Genomic DNA, 23,608 nt, shown 5'->3' with positions numbered 1-23,608 from the left:
ATTGACCGATGTTGGTTTTATGATGGTAAGAAGGAGAACAATATTTATTTCAGTTACCTTAATACCACTATATACTTACGTCTTATGCCTATACCATCCACATTTGTACATATTCATACATACACAGATACTTGTATGTAGTATTACTCTTAGATTTTCAGTTGGAGGGCAGTAATAAGTAGCAAGGGTTGACGAGGGTGATACTGAGGCGAGCTAGCAATTGTAAAGCAATGCTCAAATACTACAAAGGCTAAAGGGGAGTGAATATTCAGAAAGGTTTGAGGTTTGAAAGTGGTTCAATCGCCTCCTGCCATACTACTAGATTTTTGTTTGTTTCAGTTTTGGCCTCGCTACTGGCGCGTGTCGTTTAGAAGCCTAACCCCACACTACTCCATGGGTTTTCTGTAAGTATTAAAGACAAATTGTATGCACTTGCTTCGACAGCAGATGATAAATGACACAAGAAGCTGCGCATAATGAAAATCAACTCGAAATGAACACCAAAGTGCAAAGTGTGTCCCGCCATGTGTTATTCTGAGTCTTCCATCCAGAATGATATATATATATATATATATAAATATATATATAAAACATATACAATCATGATCCCCCATATTATATTATATATTAGAACAGAATTGGAAACCATTATTAAATATAATCAAGAGTATTCGATAGTAGGTACACTGGGTAGATTTAATGAAATATACATACATACTTCACATCGAATCCGCCTCAAGCTATTCACTTCTTATTTAGGATCGCTTTATTATATTATGAAGATAAACACCATATATAGCACGATTCAAATGAAGGTAATTAAGAAGACCAACATTCACTGCCTTATGTAGTAGCCAACATATGAAAAGCACAGTCAAGAGTTCTCAACTTTGAGATAACCGTATGACTGAATTTTACAATGAATGAATCGAAGTTGAAGAACAACCCATTCATTTTCAGGAAGTATTTTGTAAGTGTACGCGCTTATATTCGAATTGTGTTCTGTTATTGTTTGTGTGTTAGCTTGTATCCCGTTTTTATTTTTATATGTGTTGCGAAGCAGCGGAAGTCATCATTATAAATAAATTCTTCAGTTCGGAGCGAAAACAAGTAAAAATTATCTTCAGACAAGTGCTGACAGTAAGAGACTTTTTTAAACTTGTCCTCCTATACATATTTATGTACGTTTATGTATATATGCATATGCGAAGCTAGCTGATTGTGCCGAATGGCAGATTTATGATGGACTGTTTTATTCAACGCCAGAAACATAGTTTACAAATTTATTGCGCAATAAGGCTGGGACTTTTAAAATTCATAAGTAAGCCATTACTTATGGTGGTATGTATGGAAAGTTAGGCGGCTGTAAATGCACACAAGATCTTACGAAATTTGATCGAGCTCAAAATTTCAGCTTCCCTCTTTTCGACAACAAGAATTACAACAAGAAAGAAAGTAACAGTCGAGTGTGCTCGACTGTGAGATACCCCCTACCCATTTTTGCCTACAAAAGTATTTCTTTAATAACTTCCACAATTTTTATCTGATCGCAATCAAATTTTCAGAAATCATAACCACTATAGTTATTATTGTATACAACAAAATTTGCTCTAGCTCTAAAATTACGCTTGTTATTAGATTTTTTTGATTTTCGGGGGCGGAAGTGGGCGTGGCAAACATTTGAAACAAACTTGATCTGCGTGCAAACATAACAAATGCTGTCGAAAATTAAAGCTCTATCTCTTATTGTCTCTGAGATCTAGGTGTTCATACGGACGGACGGACAGACACACAGACGGACATGGCTAGATCGTCTCGGCTATTGATGTTGATCAAGACTATATATACTTTATAGGGTCGGAGATGCCTCCTTCTACCTGTTAGATACATTTCCTGCCGACACAAAGTTATAATACCCTTCTACCCTATGGGTAGCGGGTATAAAAACTCACAACCATAACAATTAAGAAAACAAAGCTCGAGTGTGCTCAACGGTGATATTACCCACTTTCTCTTTTTAATAAGAGCAATTATTCTTCAAATATTCTTTAAATAAACCAAATTAATATACTCAAAAATATTAAAATATAGCTAGGGCTATATTTGGTTTATCAATATACTATTAGTATTAGTATAGTATAGTATATACTATTACTATTATTATCTGATCGCAACGAAATGTTCAGGAGGAGCTGTCTAGTTCTATCTCTGAAAATCAGTGTTTCATGCGGACAGACAGATAGAACTGGTTGTAAAATCTCGGCCGTTGACTTCTGCCTGTTACAACAATTTACAGAGGACACAAAGCTACCCCATGGGTAGGGGTATAAATATTATTGACGCTCGAAATCACGAAGGCTGAATTATTGTTAGAATTTTACCATTTTGTGGTGGAATAAATGTGAGAAAAATATAAACAATAATTCAATAAATCTAATATAATTGTTGCTATAACAAAATAGCAAACAAAAATTAAAATACTTTTGTATAGACCTATCTCAGATTGTACTACGTAACATGTCGAATATCACCTTGTATTTATATACAATATTTTCTATAATAATATTATCTATAAATAACTTTTTTGTAACAATTTTAATTGTTGTTTTCCATTCTCGTCTCAATAAACTTGATGATGATTCAAGTAATTTCCAGGAACTAAAAACAACCCTCATCTGCTAAGAACTACAAACTTTTTTAAACAACAATTAATAATGATAATGATATAGAGCCATTTTGTTTTACTGTGAGTTCCAACATCAATTGCAACTGCCCTCTCAAAATGGATGAAGTTGAGATTGCAGAACAAGGGGATAAACATAATATTATTGGACTAGACCAGAATTTTGGCAAGGAACTTGCCATACCAACCTGTAAAATAGATAGTGACCCAGATGACATAAAAATTGAAGCCAATAACGTTAGCCCAATTTCTCTCACATATGAGCCGGATTTTGATGACGATAATCATGTAAGTACTCAACGTCATCATTTTATCATTTTATTTAATAATTATGTTAGTTATAATTATGATGGCCTTCTTTCTTGCAGATAACCTGTTGTAATCGATTGTTGACAACAACATCAGTAAATATAAAAAAAAAAAACAAATCACTTAATGGCAATTTAAAGATAATAAACTTTTATCCAATGGAGCAATCTAATATATTCTTAAATACTGATCCATTATTAACGCCCGCTACAATACAACAAAATGGAATAAGTCAACTGTCACCAAACAACGATAATATCAAGCATTGCACTACATTAATGTTGGACTCAGATTTAGATTCTAAGCAACAAGACGTTCAATTACCGAAATGTAACTCAATTTACAAAGGGAATCAGCCGACTGATGAGTTGGTACATAATGTGGAGAGACAAATTATGCCGTGCAAAAATGCAACTGCTTTACCGAGTTTGGATAACTTTGTCGATGAAGAAATCATTTTAGAAAACTCTAAAGAAGCATCACCATCACCAGTAATCGCATCAACCCATATATCAGAAGCTTTTAGAAATTCACAGAATAGTCCATTGCTGAAGCTGACACGGTGAGTTAAATCTTAAAGCTTGCGAATATATTCAATACACAAAACTAATAGCAATAAAAAAAGAATATCCATCGAAAGAATATCCATCGTTGTATTTAAAATTATTTATGACGTTAGTGACTTTATTCTTCCGTTGAGAAATAATTTCCACTTAAAGCTGAAAATAACCTAGTTAATGTGTCTGTTGATTTGATATAATAATTTCGAACTGGCGGTAGTTGGTCAATTAGATTTGCATTACGTGGTCGTAATTTGTTACCTCTCAAATTTATTCACCACTTCCGTTCGACTATTCAATTATTTATCATCAATCTAAAAGCATATTCCGAAAATTGAGCAAAGGACACTAGTGCTTTGAGAGTAGCTTGCTAAACTTTGAACGGAAGGCCAGCGGACGTGCCGATATCGTAGACCAAAAAATTAAAAAAAAAAAATAAATAAAAATGTTATATTTTTATATTATATTTGATCCTCTTAAAAAATTCATTATTTTAAAGGTTAAATCGATAATATTGATCAAGTTTTTTTAGTGTAGCACATTACACACCTTCGATTAAATTTTAAACAAAAATTCATATTGCAAGTAAAATCACTGTGCAAGAATTGTATTTGTACGTACGTTTTCCAAGTTATTGGTATTTTTGGGATGTGTGTGTTTTTAATGAAATTAGGTTTGAGAAATTTAAAAAGTAAACTGTTACTTATGTAAACGCATTGATACACCCAAATACCGAATAGTAAAACCAAGACATAACAAATAAATTAGCTACAATTACCAAATCCCATAGGAAAAGTTGTATTTGCTTGAATCAATTTTTTTTTTTTTATAGAGAGCAATTTTCATTAACAACTGGAGTACATGTTCATAAATCATATGAGAAGGAGAGTACCGTTACTGAAATAATTCGAAACCTTCAACTAATTCGAAGTCACTTGATAAGCCAGGTAAATAAATAACAATAAATGTAGTACACCACACATGGATTTTTACTAAAAGCAAGTTCCTCAAATCAGAACCTATTATTTTTCTTTTACTCTTCTTAACTTGGTCAGGCACTTCTTTAATGGACCATATATATTAATGTTACATTTTTTTACACTTCAAAATTATATGAATTCTTAATCAGCGTCAAAATCCGAAATCCATATCCGTTTGTCTCTCTGTCATTATATATACCAAAATTCGCAACTCTAGCTTTAAAATTACGCTTGTTATTCGATTTTTTTGATTTGCGGGGGCGGAAGTGAGCGTGGCAAACATTTGAAACAAACTTGATCTGCGTGCAAACATAACAAATGCTGTCGAAAAAAAATTATAGCTCTATCGCTCGTAGTCTCTGAGATCTAGGTGTTCATACGGACAGACGGACATGGCTAGATCGTCTCGGCTGTTGATGCTGATCAAGAATATATATACTTTATAGGGATGCCTCCTTCTACCTGTTACATACATTTCCTGTCGGCACAAAGTTATAATACCCTTCTACCCTATGGGTAGCGGGTATAATTAAATGCAAATGCAGCGGCATTATTCTTAAAATTTACCGAAAATATACTACAAAATACTACAAATATACTGAATGGTATATTTGGTATATTGATATAGTGTCGCATCCAAAATATGTCATGAAATGAAAAATATGCCAGACAGTCAGCCAAAGGAACTAACCCCTCTAATATGTGGGCGAATTTTCCCATACAAAAGTATTGCTTTTATAATTTTGACATTTGTCTAATCGCAACCAAATTTTCGGGAATCACAAATAGTGTAGTTATTATTGAATGTACCAAATGAATGTACCATGACTGTTTTTGCCTGGTACATACATTTCCTGCAGGCACTATGTTGTAATTCCCTTCTACCCTATGGGTATAAAAAGAAGGGCATTACCTAATACTGAAAATTTGTATATTCGTGTATATTAAATTTGTTGACGAATAATTGACTCATTCTAATTGTTTTCAAGGTTCTCGTTCTAAATTGGTCAATTCAATCAACTGACCAATTGAATACTATTTTAACAAATAGTTTGCTAAAGTAAGGTTACGCTTTTTAGAAAAATAAGACTTTTCTCTAACAGAAAATTAAGTCTCTTATTCAATAAATAAATAATATATTCGATACATATAGTTTTGTTGTTGACTAAAATGCTAGTATCACACAATTTCGGCACCCAAGGATCCACTGGGATTAACGGGTGGAAGATAAAAAAATGTTGAATGCGTCCTGGATGAAGACTGACAAGTCAGTTGGAAATTTTAAATTAGTTTCTTGAACAGCTTTAAAAGAATTTTGAGTTAACGATTATTTAGACTGAAATCTGAAAAAATTGTGATACTACTGTGTAATACTTCAATACAATACTTCATTGTATTGTGAGTTATACTTCATTGTATCAGTAGTATTGGTATAATATGCAAAGTAGATGTAAAAATTGTGGAATAAAGTGCAAACACGTCAAAATCTTACCTATATTCAGTTATTTCTAAGAATTACACTTAATATTATGTTCCTATTAGGTATCAGTGGTACGTAGTACATAGATTGTTACTTGTCTTGTACTGCTAAAGTTTTGGACGGCATAAATAAAATCCCACAAAGTTTACATGTAATTTTATGAATGGCTTTTTCAAGTTTTTATTCTATGCGAATACTATACATTCATACATCCTTTTTTTTCCTATTCATTACATTTGTTTTGCATTTCTTTTGCTTTGTGTCAACACAAAGTTGTATTATTCCACCTTTCTTTTATTTCGCAGCTTTCAGCTTTTCTTCTATTCTGAATTGGTGCAAGTGTATGTGTGGACTCTTAGTAAGCATTCCATTCTACTCTGTTCTATTCTTCTAAATAAATTCCCTTTCAGAATTCGTTTTTGTCCCATACTTAAATTTCTTTTGAATCGCTTTTGTACTATGTTCGGTATGGACGCTCTAAACAATAAGCTTTGTATTCTTGTTTCATACAGCCTTTCGTCTCATTCTCTCCTTATATATCACAACTCCTCGTTTCCATAACATTAAAGCCTGTGGTAGTAGACTGTGGTCTTTATTTTCAATCGTATTATTTACCAATGTACTATATAGACCTACGAAATTAAAAATAGTCCTTAGCATAACATTCCATCTAAACTTTTTTTACATTAAGAAATAATTAAATTAAAAAATTAAACGCAAAACAATTCAGTATTTATTAAAATATACCAAATGTATAAACCAAAGGCTATATTGGGTATATTGGAATAGTACTAAATTCAAAATATACCATAAATTGAAAAATAAACCAGATTGTCAGTAGGCGTTTTTCCCTTACAAAAGTATTTCTTAAATAACTTCTCAATATTTATCTGACCGTAACCAAATTTTTAGGAATCGTAAGGACTAGCTATTTTATATTCTTCAGTCTATTGTATGTATGTATGTAAAATCGTGACTCTAGCTTCAAAATGACGGCATAGCAAGTACTATCGAAAAAAATTATAGCTCTATCCTTTATAGTCTCTGAGATCTAGGTGTTCATACAGATGGACGATCAGATGGCTAATGCTATATCGTCTCGGCTGTTGACGCTCATCAAGAATATATTTACTTTGTTAGGTCGGTCATGCCTCCTTCTGTATGTTACATACATTTTCTGGGGGCACAAAGTTTTAATATCTTTCTATGAGTAACAGGTGTAAAAATTAGTTTTAGGAATATTTATTACAAGGTAGAAATAGAAATGTATGTTGTATTAGATTTCTGAGGTGTAACTTTTTTAAATACATATTAAAATTTTAAATAATCATATTTTAAATGAATAAGGTAAAAATTTGATATCGATGTAATTTATGTATAACGTTACAGCTCTCTTGTTGTCATTAAAATTCTTGAATTCAATGAAAAAATATTTAAATATGGCAATTAGACTATCGTCTCAGCTTTTGGATTTGGAGAAAAATATATATGTATGTACATATACGTAATATAGGTTTCGCTTTATAATACTCATGAAAATTGGACAAAATAAATTAACAATATCGCACTTTAAAATAGTTGTTGATATATTCTTCAAAAGCTTAATATCTGAAAGACTACGGGAAACTGCGAGAGATATAATAATTCTAAAATAAAACAAAGGAATAGTCCGACCAACATGACTCTATGCTAAAAGATATTTAATGGTTCCTAAGATCTAAGATGTTCGTACATACGGGTGGACCAGCCAGACGGACATTGCTTAATCGAATTGAGTATAACTCCGAATATATGTACATACATATGTATATATATTTAATGGCGTCGAAGACGTGCCATTCCTATAAATGTTGCTTGAAACATATGTATATATTATATTATTCACTGGCGCTTTACTTTCAAGTGAATCATTGCTAGCTGAACTTCAAAAAGACATTTTTTTCTAAACTTAAAATAACATTTTCTCGTTTAAGGTAAGCATACTTATATTTATGGTACACTAGAACCCTACAAAAATGCAGCCTATTGAAAGAATAACAAAGGACTAAAACATGGGTGAATTGTTGAATGGTTGGATAATGACAACGCAAATTGCATACGGTTGCTTAAGGTAATCGGCTTGAAATCTGTCTAATGTGATGCTTATCTAATAGATTTACTTAAAAGAAATGCCTGGCCGAAGCTGATTAATGAAGGGCCAAAAATTGTCTAATGAAAGTTCTAAATCTGCATTACACCCCAGTTACCAGTTACATATTTCCTACCCTAGGGGTTGTTCCAATAAGTGTACAAAGTGCGAGTTACCGCGATTACGCCGCGTTTGATAAGTTTGGTTTTGATGTAATCAGAAGTTCATAGTTCAAAGGCCATTGATTAATAATACATTAAAATAAAATATGCTTGTATAAAGGTTCAACTTTCAAAATCTAGACATCGCAATATTTCAAATTTAATTGCATAAGTTTTTAATTTTCACTTCAAAATGTAGTTATGGAACTTATAAATTCATCACTCTTGGTTCCATTGAGGCTACCATAGGAATTAGAATTGCAAATACATTTGAATTTTTAGTTAACTTAACTTCAGCTAGAAACATATTAATTATATGTTTGGAGTAATTTCAATTATTATTATATTTTAATAAATACTATTTTTCCATTCCATAGTAAAGCAGTAAGAGAGCTTAATGTTCTTCAAATAAATCAAATTGAAAAAAATCAATTAAAAATTTGAAAAAAAAAATTCAAAATGTGTAAAATTATTTCTTAAACAACTTTTACAAAATTGTATCTGATCGTGGGTATTGTATGTATCAAAAATTAAACGACGGTTGCTATTTGGTTTTTTCTATTTGCAAGACATTTGATTGTTTACTATTTTTAATAGAATTGCCAAGTATATGCATATGTGGAAATATCAAAATTTCAGAAAAACTGAACAAATCCAACGGGGTTTTTGGCTGTTTCTTATCTATATGTTCCATTTTACAAAAATAATGTGCCGGGGATGCTTAACAAAAAGGAATATGCTAAAAATCCGTTATTTTGTTTTTTTGTGTGTCGCACTGCTATTTCAAAGTTCACAGCTGTATGTAGTAGTTAATAATGAATGGTGAAATGTTTGACAGGAGTTCCTCAATATCTATCTCGTTTTTAAATAAAACAAGTTAGAAAGCTAAAGTCGAAAAAAATAATAATAAATATAACAAACATTGTAAAACTACACCTAAGACTATTTTAGGTATATTTAAACACCTACTTACTTGCTTTGACCGACAATCTTGTATATGGTATTTTTTAATGTGTCACTATGTCGATATATCAAATATGCCATTTAGTATATTTTTAGTATTTTTGTAGTATTTTCGGTATATTTTGAAAATAATACCGCAATATTTTGCTTTTATTCAAAGCGGGTAGCGGGTATCTCACAGTCGAGCACACTCGACTGTAGCTTTCTGACTTGTTTTTGATAACTTCTACATTTTTTATCTGATCGCAAATCGCGAAATCATAAAGACTATAGTTATTATTGTATTTGGCAAAATAGCTTCAAAATTATGCTTGTTCTTAAATTTTTGTGAATTTACGGGGGCGGAAGTAGGCATGGCAAAAATTTGAAACAACCTTTATCTGCGTGATTCCTGACGGCACAAATATTATATACCCTATGGGTACCGGGAATAAAAACACGTTTTCATTACGAATAAAGGGGCAACACTTAAAAATATGTTTAAATTGATATGATTCATTATGACGGTCAAGGAAAGGAAAAGAATTCTGCGATTATGTTCAATTACACCGGAAATGCAAAATCTGCACGCAAAAATTCTAATATTAATCAAACTGAGCTAACCTTGCGTTTCCATGACGACACTCAGACACAGTCCTAGCAAATAAAAACGTCGGGAACGTTGGCCTGACATGGGGAAAAGAATCGGAACCACAACATAGAGAGTTCGGGATCACGTGACACTGTTGCAGTTCTTGTCGCGGCAGCAGTTCTCTACATGAATAACTGTTCTATTTTTAAAATTCTAATTTATGAATGAATATGAAAACGAAAGCAAAAGCGGATGGCAGCAATGCCGCAATCATATTGTGTACGTTGGATACTCCAACAGAAGCAAACTTTGGTACATATGTTTGTTTAACTCCCACTATGTCATGTCACATACACACAAAATACTAAATTCGAATTCGACGCAGCTTACCACATCAGTTTTGGAAGTACAACATTATCTTATTAAAGAGTCAGCTAGTGTGTTTTTGCAGAATATTCGAATACCAGTTATCCATTTAAATGGCATTAAAATATAATTTTTATTATTTTTAATATATTAAATCTAGTAGTGAATATTACATTTAATTTACAGAAAACATAATGCTGGCGCTGGGATATTAAAATTTTTAAAAACGTATAAATGGTATAAAGACATTGAATAATATTGAAATATAGAGTGTAAAAGACAGGATCAACGTCAACAGCCGAGAGGATATAGTCCTGTCCACCTATGCACCATTTAGAGAGCTAAAATCATTTTTTCTTTCGCTACGTTTTAGATTTTTGCTAAAAATCCCGAAAAATTACTTTAATGACTTTATTTATTTAAAATTTTTATATGCATCTTCTAATTAATTTAGCACATTTTGCTATAGTTGCGCAGGTTTTAACACTTATCTTAATTCAATAATATGCGTAAGGTGCATTTGTCGAAAATAATTAAAGTAAATTTCGATTCACACAACAAAATGCTTAAAAATATTGGCTCAAATTGTAGATAGATAGAACTTTTATTTGAGAGAACTAAATAATTAATACAGCAAACAGAACCACCCTTAATTAAACATTTCGTAGTTAATAGTGATTCCAAATTTATGTACCACGATAATGATGCTGTCGATAATTCCAAAAATGTATTACAACAATTATCACTACAGTTTCAAATTATTCTTCTTCAAACTTGTATCATATATAATTATGGTGAGGTTATGAGCAAATACTATGAAGCATATCTAATTCTAATAACTATTCTCATTACTGTCTGACTTAGTCAAAGTTTTAATAACACTAGACAGCTGGAAACTAAATAAACACGTTCGATACTCATTATTCAAAGACTTTAAGGCACTTAAGCTGTTCGAGAAGTGTGAATTGCAATGTCTATAAAACATCCCTTTGCTCACATTTCCCAAAATCCACTACTGCTCAAAATTATTCAAGTGAACTGCATATGACCTGAGGAATTATACAATCTAATTTCTTAATATGTATGTATATACATATATGTACTCCGTTACATGGAGAGCTCAAATGCTGTTTATTCTTACTAAAGCTATAATATGTACCTTTTTTTGATTGGTAACGGGTATATACCTAGTCAGTCATAATTGGAAACACATTTATTGTTAAAAAGATTCAGAAAAAAATCAAAAATATATCATGGTGATGCTTTTATTAATGATGAATGGTAGTTCCTCCGTGTGTTGCTGTTTATATGGTACGGTATTTGGGTTGAGTAGAGGGAGACGTGCGTATAGCTTATGTTTGCTGCGCCTTTGTTCTAGAAATTTTTTTTATATTTTGTCAAAAGTTTCGAACTTTTTATAAATTATTCGTTCGGGTATATCATAAATGTTATATTTAGATATGAAAAATATTTATAGTGATATAATTCTGACAGTCTCATACGCATGAAAATTAAATGTTAAGTCTACATCAGCATCGACCTTGTCGATTGTATTTTAAGTTATTATGGGCAAAAGAAAAGTAACAGAATTTCCCTAGATAAATTCAGAACTGGAACCTCTACCGCTCTCTTCTTCCATTTTGTGGCATCTGACGCATGTTGTGACAGTTTGTACTTTAGATATAAGGTGAAAACTCGATTTACAACATCAATAATTCGTTGTGCCTCGATGTTTACTTAAAGCAATCGCAATTTACCGAACGTAAATAATAAATGATGACATTTGATTTTGCTTTGTTAAAAATTGGAAAATGTAAATTTATTGTACATATTTTAGATTCGCAGCTATACTCTGCATTTAAGGCAATTGTTTGTATCCCCACGTCCCATTGGGTAAAAGATTATTATAACTTTGTGCCTTTTTCTATCTATTAATTTTCGTAGCATAAGCTGGCTTTTCATACATCTCTTCAAATACACTTAGACGCTTAAAAAATCGTCTGGACAATGGAGAATATCGGAACAAACAATTGGTGGTTTTGTAACACAATATACGCATGTTATTCTGTTTATTTATGTTTTTATGATAAAACTTTAATTCGAGGTCAGCATCTGGTAAGTAGTTTATGGGTCTTCCATGGTATTTTAGAGGACATTTACGATTGTGAATTTTATTGTAGACATACATATTTCAATAGAGTTCAACTATCATTAGACATTATTTCTTAGTTTTGAGGTAATGGATGAAGATTGATGATCATAATCATATTCTTACTCGTATTGTATTATTGACAGCTAAAGAGCAATCACGTCCCGTGTATGTATGAGCACAATCCAGAATATTTTATAGACTTTATGATCCACTGATAACAGTACAAAGTACAGTGGACTGTAAGAATCATTTGTTGGTCATTGTTTGAGAGAACAAAGCTTCTAGCTTTCAGGACCTTCATTGCCATCGTCGCTACTCTGGTAACAAAGTACGACAATGAGCATCTAATTTGAATGCTATATTGCCCTTTGTAGTCGCAGATTAAATCATCTGTCCATAGACTGGGTGCTTTCCCCATCATTAGAGTTGCCATTGTTTTGGAATAATATGAATACAAGCTCTTGTTGCCAACCTACTCTGCCACATCACATGAAAATTGTGTGTGGGCGGCAGGGCAAACAGGGTGACTAATATTTGATCGAATACAACCGATGTGCCTTGCTCACAAACAAAGAAAGGGGTTAACACATGTGCTTTTGTTTTCATTGTCACCTTGTGAAGCATAATGAAGCAATAGGAACAAGAACATACTCGTCGTATACCTTATAATAACACATTACACACTAGCAGCATCATAATTTATAAAAAAAATCATGTTTTCAATTCAAATTTCAATTTCCTCAAATTTGTATACGAATTTCCTGTATGATTTTATTCTCTCCCGGTTGTGAATACATCCAATACATAGTACTAAGCTACATATGTACGTCAAAAGTGAAGCTACCGCCAACATCATGCGTGTCCCGTCAACGGCAGCGTAAGTGTGAACGTGAAATAACACGTAATTGAATTGACGCGGACACAGGATGCAGAATGCAGAACATTCGAAGTCTGAGCAAGAACGAAGACGATTAAGACAAGGGTAGCGTTCAGAGAAAAACCCCTGACAAATAAAGAAAAACAATTACCCTCAACGCACTAGGTGGTCCAAAACACAGGGACGAAACCGAAGTTGCGAAGTCTGTTTTTGTTGTTCTCATTGTTGACTATTGCCCATTCCTACTTTCACATTTCTCATCGATAAGAGCATCTCATAAGCTTTGCCGCGACTTTTGCTTGAGAGACCTTTGCACTTGACATTGGCAGTAGGTGCAGTGAGCGCACGGTGGCTGCTTTCAAAGCTTATTTTTGAGTGGGTATTGTAATTAGAATAAAGGCAACGTCAAGTGGATGAACGTCGTGAACAACGCGCGGTGTAACCACATTTTTAATTCATTTTTATTAATTTTACCCCTTGCTACTAAAGGATTTACTTGCTATTCTACAATACTCTTTTTTCAATGACCGTCACGTGCCCTGCAACCGTAAAAGATAGGCATTACAGCAATGCTATTGGACTTAGGTATATTAAACTCTCTCAACTCCCATCTCCTCTTTTAATTAATGTTAATTACATTAATATTGAGAGTAGTTTAAAATTCAACCTAAAATACACAACTGTAGTTAAGAAAGATCTAAATGAACCAGAGTTTTATGTAGTTACATTTTTATTCAGTTAGTCCTACTTACCAAATTTACAAAGTAAGAGTATATTAACCAAGAGGGCTCGTCTGTGAGATACCTGTTACCTCTTCTCAATAAAAGCAAAACCATATATTAAATTAACATATAAAAAATAGTAAAATATATCGAAGACAGACATTATTTATGAATCTTGTAAATTTGGATGCGATCAGAAAAATTAAAATATTAGAAGTTATTTAATAAAATGAATAAAATAAGGAAATGAATTTTAAGAATTATTTTAGTCTCAAATCTAGTGAAAAGCTTTCTCGTTGTTTCCACCACTGAAAACATTTGTTTCATTTTTTCTAATTACAATGTCCATATAATACAATACAAATGTACAAAATGTATGGGCTCAAGTGATGTGTATGGGTCATTGGCTTATTTAAAATCACACCATTTAAACTTACTTAGAATTTTTGTTAAACTTAGCATTGATATCTTTAAACTGTAAAAATATTAGCATTTCCAGGAAATTAAAAGCCTATTTTGATAAATATAGATACAAGCAAAAAAAACTACAATCGAGTATACTCCACTGTGATATACCCGCTACCCAGCGTTAAATATTCTCGATCTTTTCTAAGAGTACTCCAAATCTAAAATTTCTTTTCATTCTCATTATATTTAAAAATTTAAGACTTAAATAAATTTCAACTTTGTCAGCCTTTTGGGACATACAATAATAAGCTGATCCTGAAAACATGATAGTTATCAGTTACAAATCACAGAATTTATTCAAGAAATAATTTTATATGGCAAAAAACGGGTTTGCTTCACTTGACAATCTGGAATATTTTGCATTCTATGGTATATTTTGGATATACATTGTGGTATATCGATAAAGCTTTGATATATTTCGGGTGTCTCACAACCGAACTCCTCGACTGTAGCTTTGCTACTTGTTTATTCTAGCATTGTATATAAAAAAAAATTAATTTGCGTCTAGAATGTTACTAATTTTAAACATATATTAAATTAATTTTAAGGTATATGACGGTCAAATAAAAGACCAAATTATTGAAGTTTGTGACTAACTTGCAGGGCAATAATAATAGGAATTATAGTTGTCGTCACAGTAGGCAGAACGAGTGCTCAGAATGCAGCAAAAAAGTCACAGGGGAGAAGGAGAAGCTCTAGTGCAACGTCAGCGTACATATTTTTCAATATCAATAATTTAATTTAATTAATTATTTATTAATTAAATTATTTAATAATATAATCGCCGTCAATGATTATTACCTGTGCTCGGTTAACTGGTAACAACGATTCGGCATTTTGAGGATTAATTTATTTCAATACGATTCAATGTAATATCGCCGATTCAATAACTAAAAAATAGACCGACATTGTTTGTATGATAAAAATTGAAAACAAGGTTGATCAAAACATCGCAATCTAAAATGTAAGCCTAGCTTTTGGACGCAAACTAGCAGGCAGGCCCGCATGGCTATATCGTCTCAATGCTGTATAATTTATGACGACAGGGATGCCTTTTTCCTCTTACATATGTACATGTAGTATGTACATTCACAGTTACAGTACTGTTCTTGGTAGCTAATTGCCAGAGAGATGAAGTTGATTTTTTTTTATTAATTGCCATGTTTAAATGAAAATGAAAACACCGGGAATATCCATGGGGTACATTCGTAGTAAAAACAAATTGATCAATATCTTTCTCGAAATATTCAGAAAAAAACAACAAAAATCTTAAACAATATTCACAGCAACCTTACGCTTACAACCGAAACTCATTCCAATGCCGCACGTCACCTCAACTCGCCACGCGGCACGACTATGTCAATGAAGCAATGACGCAGCGTGTCATCGGTGTAATTTGCTGCCACGAAAAAGCCACAGGGTGATTGTGGAGAGGATTTTCACTTCCTTGGGGATTGTTGTATTTATGATGGTTTTCCTTACTGCTTTAGGGAATGTCTACAGTGTCAGACATTGACGGTGACAGTGACATTAGAAGCGGTCAACTGGGAATCGTATCGTTCAATAACAACCTAAGTCTCCGCGGCTCAGTGTTGCCAATTTTGCCCTGTCTTTAAATCTAGCTTATATATCTAGCATATATATATATATATATATATATATATATATATATATATATATATATATATATATATATATATAGATGTTGTTAGATAACATTAGACACTTCTCCGAATGAGAGCTGGCATGTCAATAAATTTCAATACTATTCCAGCCATGTCTTAACGTAAAACGACATTGACCGGTTTACAAGCTCGTTAACAATAACTTTTGTACAATACTCTAAACCCTAATAAACGGAGAGATGAAAATATTGTAAAGATAAAAATGGGAAAATAGGGTATATTGGCTTACTGAAAGTTAAAATATTTACAATATATATTCATAAAAAACTAAGAAAGTAACCGCCACTCATTTTTAATATAGGCAACGTAGACATTGCGGTATTTTTTTTAAATATACCTAAAAATATTAAAACATCCCAAAAGCTATATTTGGTATTCAACTCCAACCTCATAAAGAATTTATTATTGATCAGCGTCAACAGGCGGTATACAAATTTTTATTTATTTTTTTATGTCTTAATGCATGAGCAAAATATTTCATTGATATTAAGCAATTCCTCCCAATGGTTTTAAAACGCCATGCACGAGGTGTAAGAAGACCTGCAACGCAGAATTACAACCCTTTTGAGAGTTCTATATGATCCACAGCCTTAGAATGCATAATAGCAAATACATATCATGTGCTTCGTTTGTATGTGTTTTTTTCTAAGTATATTCACAGAGGGAACTGCTCAACAACTTGATACAGAGTAATTCATTTTTAGACACATTTTCTCGTATTTTTCAAATAAGTTTCGTCTGCTATTTACATATATAGTATAGTAGTATGAAACTTTTCTTAACAACTTATTAAAAGTTTACATGGTAGTTGAACAAATGAATTACTCTATCCGATACTAATGCGAATATCAAAAGAGAACTGTTTACCTATATATTTACCGATTTAAGTTTCTGAAGATAGATTGAAAATGAAATTAGTATTTACAAAAACAGATAGTATATTTGGATTGTGGCCTGCAGTGTTCAACGCCATGTAAACTTTACTGTGTTATCATATAACTACTACGTTCTGGCATGCTATTATTCTTAAATTGTGAGGTTGAAATCAACAAAATTTTTGGTATCAAGTATTCGTTTTTAGAACATGCTTATGCTTAGGGAGTTTTTCTTTTCTTGTCGAAAACAAAAATCTATATGTGTATGTACATATATATGTGGACACACCTTCAATGTGCGTTGTTCATCTCTTGCATTGTGCAAATTTTCAAGAGTGTGATGAAAACAACACGAAGGTGGAAACATTTGGGAGCAATTTGTAACACAGTTGTCGACCCCCCTAACGCCACTGTTGTTCGTCAATGAATATAAAATGAGTTCCGCATCCTGTACCATCGACATCTGCATATTTACTGTGGTTCGCGGTCGCAAACAAGGCGCGATTCACAACAAAGGCTTTATGATGTTTCTCCTCTCATTTGGATTACACACTTAAGTCCTACCAACCTAAAGTCCACTTCAAATCTTGCTATTGTGTTCCATTTCGTGGCGTTAATGATGTGCTCATGTTTATTTGTTACAAAATTATGATGATGCATAAAAGGAAATGCCCCAAGATTTCTTTTTATAAAACTAATATACATATATTCTCGGTTTCTTCCTCTTTCAACTTTTCATCATTTTTATTAAAAACACCAGAGAAGATAAAATAAAAACAATACGAGTAGTGTTTATTATTTAATATAATAATGAACGTCGACATAGCTCGAATTTGAATCCAAATGGATGTATTGCAGCATGTTATGTTGAAAGAGCCACATGAATAGTGCCTTAAGCGCAAGCAAGCGAAAATCAGAAACAGACAGACATTGCTATATCGGTCCGGCTGTTGAAGCTGATCAAGAATATATAAACTTAATGGGGGGGTAACTTAATGGGAGATGCATCTTTCTGCATTTTGCATACATTTCCTGCCGGCACAAAGTTAAAAAGGAAAGCGGGTATAAAAAAAAACCCAATAGCATATATGTATATAACTTAACACATTAATAAAAGGTTAAAAATCGGCCAATATTTTTAATAATCTAGAAAAAAGAGCGAATAAATGCAACTCGCCTAGGTTTGGTGAATACAATATATAACAAAGAAAGGGCACAGAGCTTTCGATAGAAATAACGATGGGCAAGAGTAAGCAGAGATAAATAAATAAGCAAAGACAACACACGCCCATAGCAAGCATTAAGCAAACAAAATAAAATAACAAAATAAAACAATCAGGAAATTGTCCTTTGATCTTTTTTGTTGTGAAACCTACCCTATTCTCCTTCATCATCATACAGTTATATCAGCTCAAACAACAGCACACCGGTGTAATTCTCAACGTTGTCCTTATTTGCCGCTTTTGATGCCATAACCAAAATTAACAAGTTAAACAAATAAAACGAATGAAATAAAACGACAACGAAGCAAAATCAAAGTGATATACATTCTTATAGTATGTGCATAATTTGTAATTACATTTTGGCTCTTTGGTAAGATAAACACGAGTTTAATCAATATACTTAACAAAAATCATTCAATCCTGCCAATTTACATTATTGAAAATATTTAAATTTTATTTACAAACATATGTTGCTATATAATTCTTGTGTACATGCACTAATTTATCAAATAAACAATATCACAGGCTTAGAAGAGTTTACAATTATATAGTTTTTAGTTATATATATAATCCAAAGGCAGGTTATCACATATTACCAAAAAAACAAGAAAGATACAGTCGAGTACGCTCGACTGTGAGATACTTCCAACCCATTTTGACTAAACCTAAAATATTGCCGTATTAATTTTAAAACATAGCGAATTAATATACCACAAAATAAAAAAAAAAAAATAAATTACCAATGACTAATTTGTGTACATGCAAAAATCCGTAGTACATAGTCGTTTTCCATATACAAAGGTTTTCTTTAATATCTTCGACATTTTTCGTAATAATGAATAATTCCTTTAGAAGGAACAACGACCATAACCTTTTGATTTTTAGGATTTTACGAAGTTCATTCCTTCAGTTAGTGTAAGTCAACGCACTAAGAAGTGATTATTTATAGCTCGATCTGCAAGTACATTTAGTTAACGTTTTGCGATTTCATTAAATCAAAATCAAGTCTAGACATAAACGATTTCACACAATATGTATGCACGTCTTTATATGTAGTGTTGCCTACTTAGCTATTTTATAGACAGATTTGGCTATTTTGCATGATCTGGAATCCACGCAATTTAGCAAGAACATGTTTTTTGGCTATTTCACAAAAATAATTTGCAATTTTTAGCTATTTTAAATAATTTATAGTAAAAACAGTCGACCTTAGAATTTAATGCTCCAACAATTTTCGGAAATTGTTATTGGCAATAGAGACATGGCCGCCCAGCGTGACCGAATATTGTATGTATTTTAAATGCTGAAGTACTATTTATCCTGTGTAGTATTTAGGTATTTTCTCATCATCCCTGCTATAAATGACCACTAAGAGTTGGCAACACTGTATATTTGTGTGATCTTTCTCTCTTGACTTTGCTCTCTTTATTGGTTTCGCTTTACGTACTTGCAGATGTGCTCTCTTTCAAAGATCAATGTCAACAATGGAATAGGCGTGCTTGCCATAAGAAATTTGTTTTCTTTTAGCAACGCAAATGTATGTACATTCACACATACATTCTTAAATATGCTGAAGCAATTGAAAAAGTAGACGCACTAAGAGATTATGCAAAAAAGCGTTCGCGATCTTATACACTATTTCCCCAGCAGCAAAAACTCGGTTTTTAATATATTTAAACTGTCGCATTTGCCCCATGTAAAAACTCGTTTTTTCACATCCGTGAGAAATGTACAAAAAAAAAGTAAGAAAGCTACAGTCGAGTGTACTTGACTGTGAGATACCAGCTACCCATTTTGAATAAGAGAAATATATTTTGTGATATTTTTTTTTAAATATACCGAATATACTGCAAAAATACTAAAAATATAACAAACGGTATATTTGGTATATCGGTATAGTTCCGCATTCAAAATATACCATCGACGGCACAATATACCAGATTGTCAGCCAAAACAAAAGTATTTATTTAATAACTTCTACAATTTTTTATCTCATCAGGAATCATAACTACTATAGTAATTATTGTATATACCAAAATTCGCAACTCTAGCTTTAAAATTACGCTTGTTATTCGATTTTTTTGATTTGCGGGGGCGGAAGAGGGTGTGGCATAAATTTGAAACAATTTGATCTGCGTGCAAACATAACAAATGCTGTCGAAAAAAAATTATAGCTCTATCTCTTATAGTCTCTGAGATCCAGCGTTTCATACGGACGGACGGACAGACAAACAGACGGACATGGCTAGATCGTCTCGGCTGTTGACGCTGATCATGAATATATACTTTATAGGGTCAGAGATGCCTCGTTCTACCTTCTACCCTATGGGTAGCGGGTATAAAAACAAGTAAGAAAGTTACAGTCGAGTGTGCTCGACTGTGAAATACCCGCTACCAATTTTGAATAAAAGCAAAATATTGCTGTATTTTTTTCCAAAATATACCAAAAATTAAAAAAAAATATTAAAAATGTACCAAATTGTATATTTGGTATATCGATATAGTACCACATTCAAAATATACCATAGACGGCACAATGCACTATGGTCCAAAAGCCCATATTTTTGGCATAAGCTCTAAAAATGTACCTAAGATTCTGAAAATTTGCACAAATATCTGGGAGAGAAAGATAGAATTTCGAAAAAAATGTTGTGTCAATTTGACCACGACTTCCCCACGCCCCCATATAACCGTCCGTATGAAACACTAGATCTCAGAGACTATAAGATATAGAGCTATAATTTTTTTTCGGCAGCATTTGTTACGTTTGCACACAGACCAAGTTTGTATAAAATTTTTGCCACGCCCACTTCCGCCCCCGCAAATCAAAAAAATCGAATAAAAAGCGTAATTTTAAAACTAGAGTTGCGAGTATATACAATATACAATATAGTATATACAATAAAGTATATTCAATAATTACTATAGTAGTTATGATTCCTGAGAATTTGGTTGTTTAGTAACTATTAATTTACATACCTTGACCTTTATTTTTCATTTACACACTTTTAACTTTTATTTTTTTTGTTCAATTGATTTATGAGCTGCAAATCGTCAAAATTTTCGCGGGTTTTTTGTCTAAAACAAAACGACACTGAACAGCTGACTTTAAAAGCGCGCAAAAAATTAGGAGTATTCCCAAAAAATCTAATCAATTTTTTTTATATCATATAAGTATTAAAGATACCAAAAAAAAAATAAAACAGCCTTATTTCACAAAAAAAAAAATCGCTTATGGCAAAAATTTGGGCTTTTGGACCATAGTGCAATGTACCAGATTGTCGGCCAAAGCAACTCTGTCATCACACCTTAAATGCATAACAAATTATAAAATACATTTTTGTATTGACGGGATATTTTATTTTGTGTTCTAGTAAGAGGGTTACTAACTAAGAGGGCTACGTTGTGACAAAATATCAAAGAAAATGATCATATTTGCATTTGCACATTTATTTACCTAAAAAATATTTACTCCCTTTTTACGTGTTCAACTTTTGCGTCTGGCGTTATAAGGAATATATGTATATCCACAATAAATAGAATATGTATAAAAGCTAAAGGCGCATAAAGTTTCGATTTTTTTAAAAAATGTTTTTATATATGTATTACCTTCGTGTTTGAATTACATTTCAATTATTTTTTTTAAATGCTTACTATAAATGCTTATATTCAATATTCGTTTCTACATTCCTTTAGAAACACACATATAAATTAAATAAAATGCTTTGTGTATTTAATAAAATATTAGACTGATTAAAATATACCTTAATAGTATATCTTTTTATAATGACTCTGAAACGTGGCTCAGGCAGCCACGTTGGTTCCTTGTTATTTACTTTGTTTATTAATGATCTTCCATTAGTCTTAAAATTCTATAATGTATACTGATGATGTAAAGCTATGTCTTTCGGCTGTCGATTCTCATTATGAGCACAGATTGCAAACTGAGCTCGACAGCTTCCAATCATGGTGCAAAATTAATTTATAATATCTTAATTGCAGTATATGTGAAGTAAATGGTTTATTAAGCGTTTGTCTAAAAAATGTAATGATCCTTACATTACATAACTTCTCTTGTTCGTCCAATTATTGTATTGGGAGACCAAAATATAAAGGTCAAGATAAAGATAGATTAGAATTCGACTAAAAACAATTTTTACTTTTCGCCTTTCGTGCCCTGAACTGGGATTCTAGCACTCACCGTATTATCTCTTTAACTCTTTTTTTTATAAATCTCCCCTCTCTCTCTCTGATCGTAGAACCAGGCTTGGAATAATGTTTTTGTACAAATCAATTAATGGTGAAATCGATCCCTCTGAATTGACTAGCAAAATCAGTCCCATTAGAATCACTAGATATTTTTTGCCTCTTTCCCTTCTGCATTCTAGAGACAATTATGCTATACCCTACCCTTTCCGTATTTTTTATTCACAATATAATAATTTCTATCCAACTATAAGTAACGCCTTGTCACTTCGTACTACTATCTCATCTCATTTGCCTAGCTTATAATCTAGGAAATTTATGGTTATGTGGTGCGCCTCTTCGTCGCTTGGGTGGGAGGCGGAATGTACAACATAAAAAGAATATAAACCAAAAAAAATATATATTGAGTTACTTGTTACATTAAATACTTGTTCACAAAGGTTGTACTATATTTTTAGATTCGAAATTTTTATTTCAATCACCGGCCTCAAATTTTAGGGAATTATTAAAACTGTAGTTATTATTGTTCGCCAAAATTATGAATTTTAGATCATTGCTTCTTTTTTCAGGGACGGACAAAATCAACTACACGAACACGTATGCCGACATGATAGTCTACAAAATAAGGTAGCTTTTATGGATAAATATGTGTATTTCCTGTAACTTTCACAAACTATACAAAACGGTAAACTTTCAATTTAAAGCTTGTCTTTAAATCTTGTCTTGACTTCGATATTCTTTGTGCTCAGTTCGGTAAGAGCCCATTGAACAGTAGTATGGACTTATTGAAACGGTTAGCCTATTCACGAGCACATATGTACATACATGTATGTATATACATATGTATCGACATATGTATGCAAGATATACTACATACACTTGATTGTGCACAAATCTAAATGTACATATACTTTTACGTATTTATGAATGTAATTTGAATGTTCTTGTTGCGTTTACATATTCACATATTATTTTTATACATAAATGTACATATATGTAAGTGTGAAACCTATTAAAGTCTATCAGTATTAGTATGTACATATGTGTGTAGACTCCAATTGAAAGTCCGTCGACCAACCGAAACGAAATATCCAGTCACAATAGCAAATTATTGAAGAGACAATTGGCTCAGAGAAACGAAACATTAACCACCGCAGTGGCCTGGGCACTACAGACTGATTTAGGGTTGTCTTCTTTCT

General features: G+C 32.2%; 1 protein-coding gene and 1 long non-coding RNA gene across 4 annotated transcripts in view; one reads left to right on the top strand and one right to left on the bottom strand.

Moving 5' to 3' along the window:
* The window catches only part of LOC132794868 (transcription factor SOX-5), a 45,624-nt gene that overhangs the window by 9,470 nt on the left and 12,546 nt on the right, over positions 1 to 23,608 (top strand). For all 3 annotated transcript variants that reach the window (XM_060805141.1, XM_060805142.1, XM_060805143.1), the window contains exons 2-4: positions 2,646 to 2,971; positions 3,052 to 3,554; positions 4,385 to 4,499. In XM_060805141.1, the coding sequence (XP_060661124.1) occupies positions 2,783 to 2,971; positions 3,052 to 3,554; positions 4,385 to 4,499 (807 nt within the window). In that variant the 5' untranslated portion in view covers positions 2,646 to 2,782. The remainder of the gene's footprint in view (positions 1 to 2,645; positions 2,972 to 3,051; positions 3,555 to 4,384; positions 4,500 to 23,608) is intronic.
* LOC132794941 (uncharacterized) lies at positions 18,662 to 19,458 on the bottom strand. The gene is made up of 3 exons (XR_009633386.1): positions 19,270 to 19,458; positions 18,944 to 19,158; positions 18,662 to 18,868 (listed from the first exon to the last, which is right to left on the bottom strand). It is a non-coding gene; the product is annotated as an uncharacterized LOC132794941 (long non-coding RNA).

Source organism: Drosophila nasuta, chromosome 4 (assembly GCF_023558535.2).
Source record: "Drosophila nasuta strain 15112-1781.00 chromosome 4, ASM2355853v1, whole genome shotgun sequence".
Classification (NCBI taxonomy): domain Eukaryota; kingdom Metazoa; phylum Arthropoda; class Insecta; order Diptera; family Drosophilidae; genus Drosophila; species Drosophila nasuta.
Note: the sequence above shows the minus strand (reverse complement) of the source record. Positions and strands in the feature narration are given on the sequence as shown.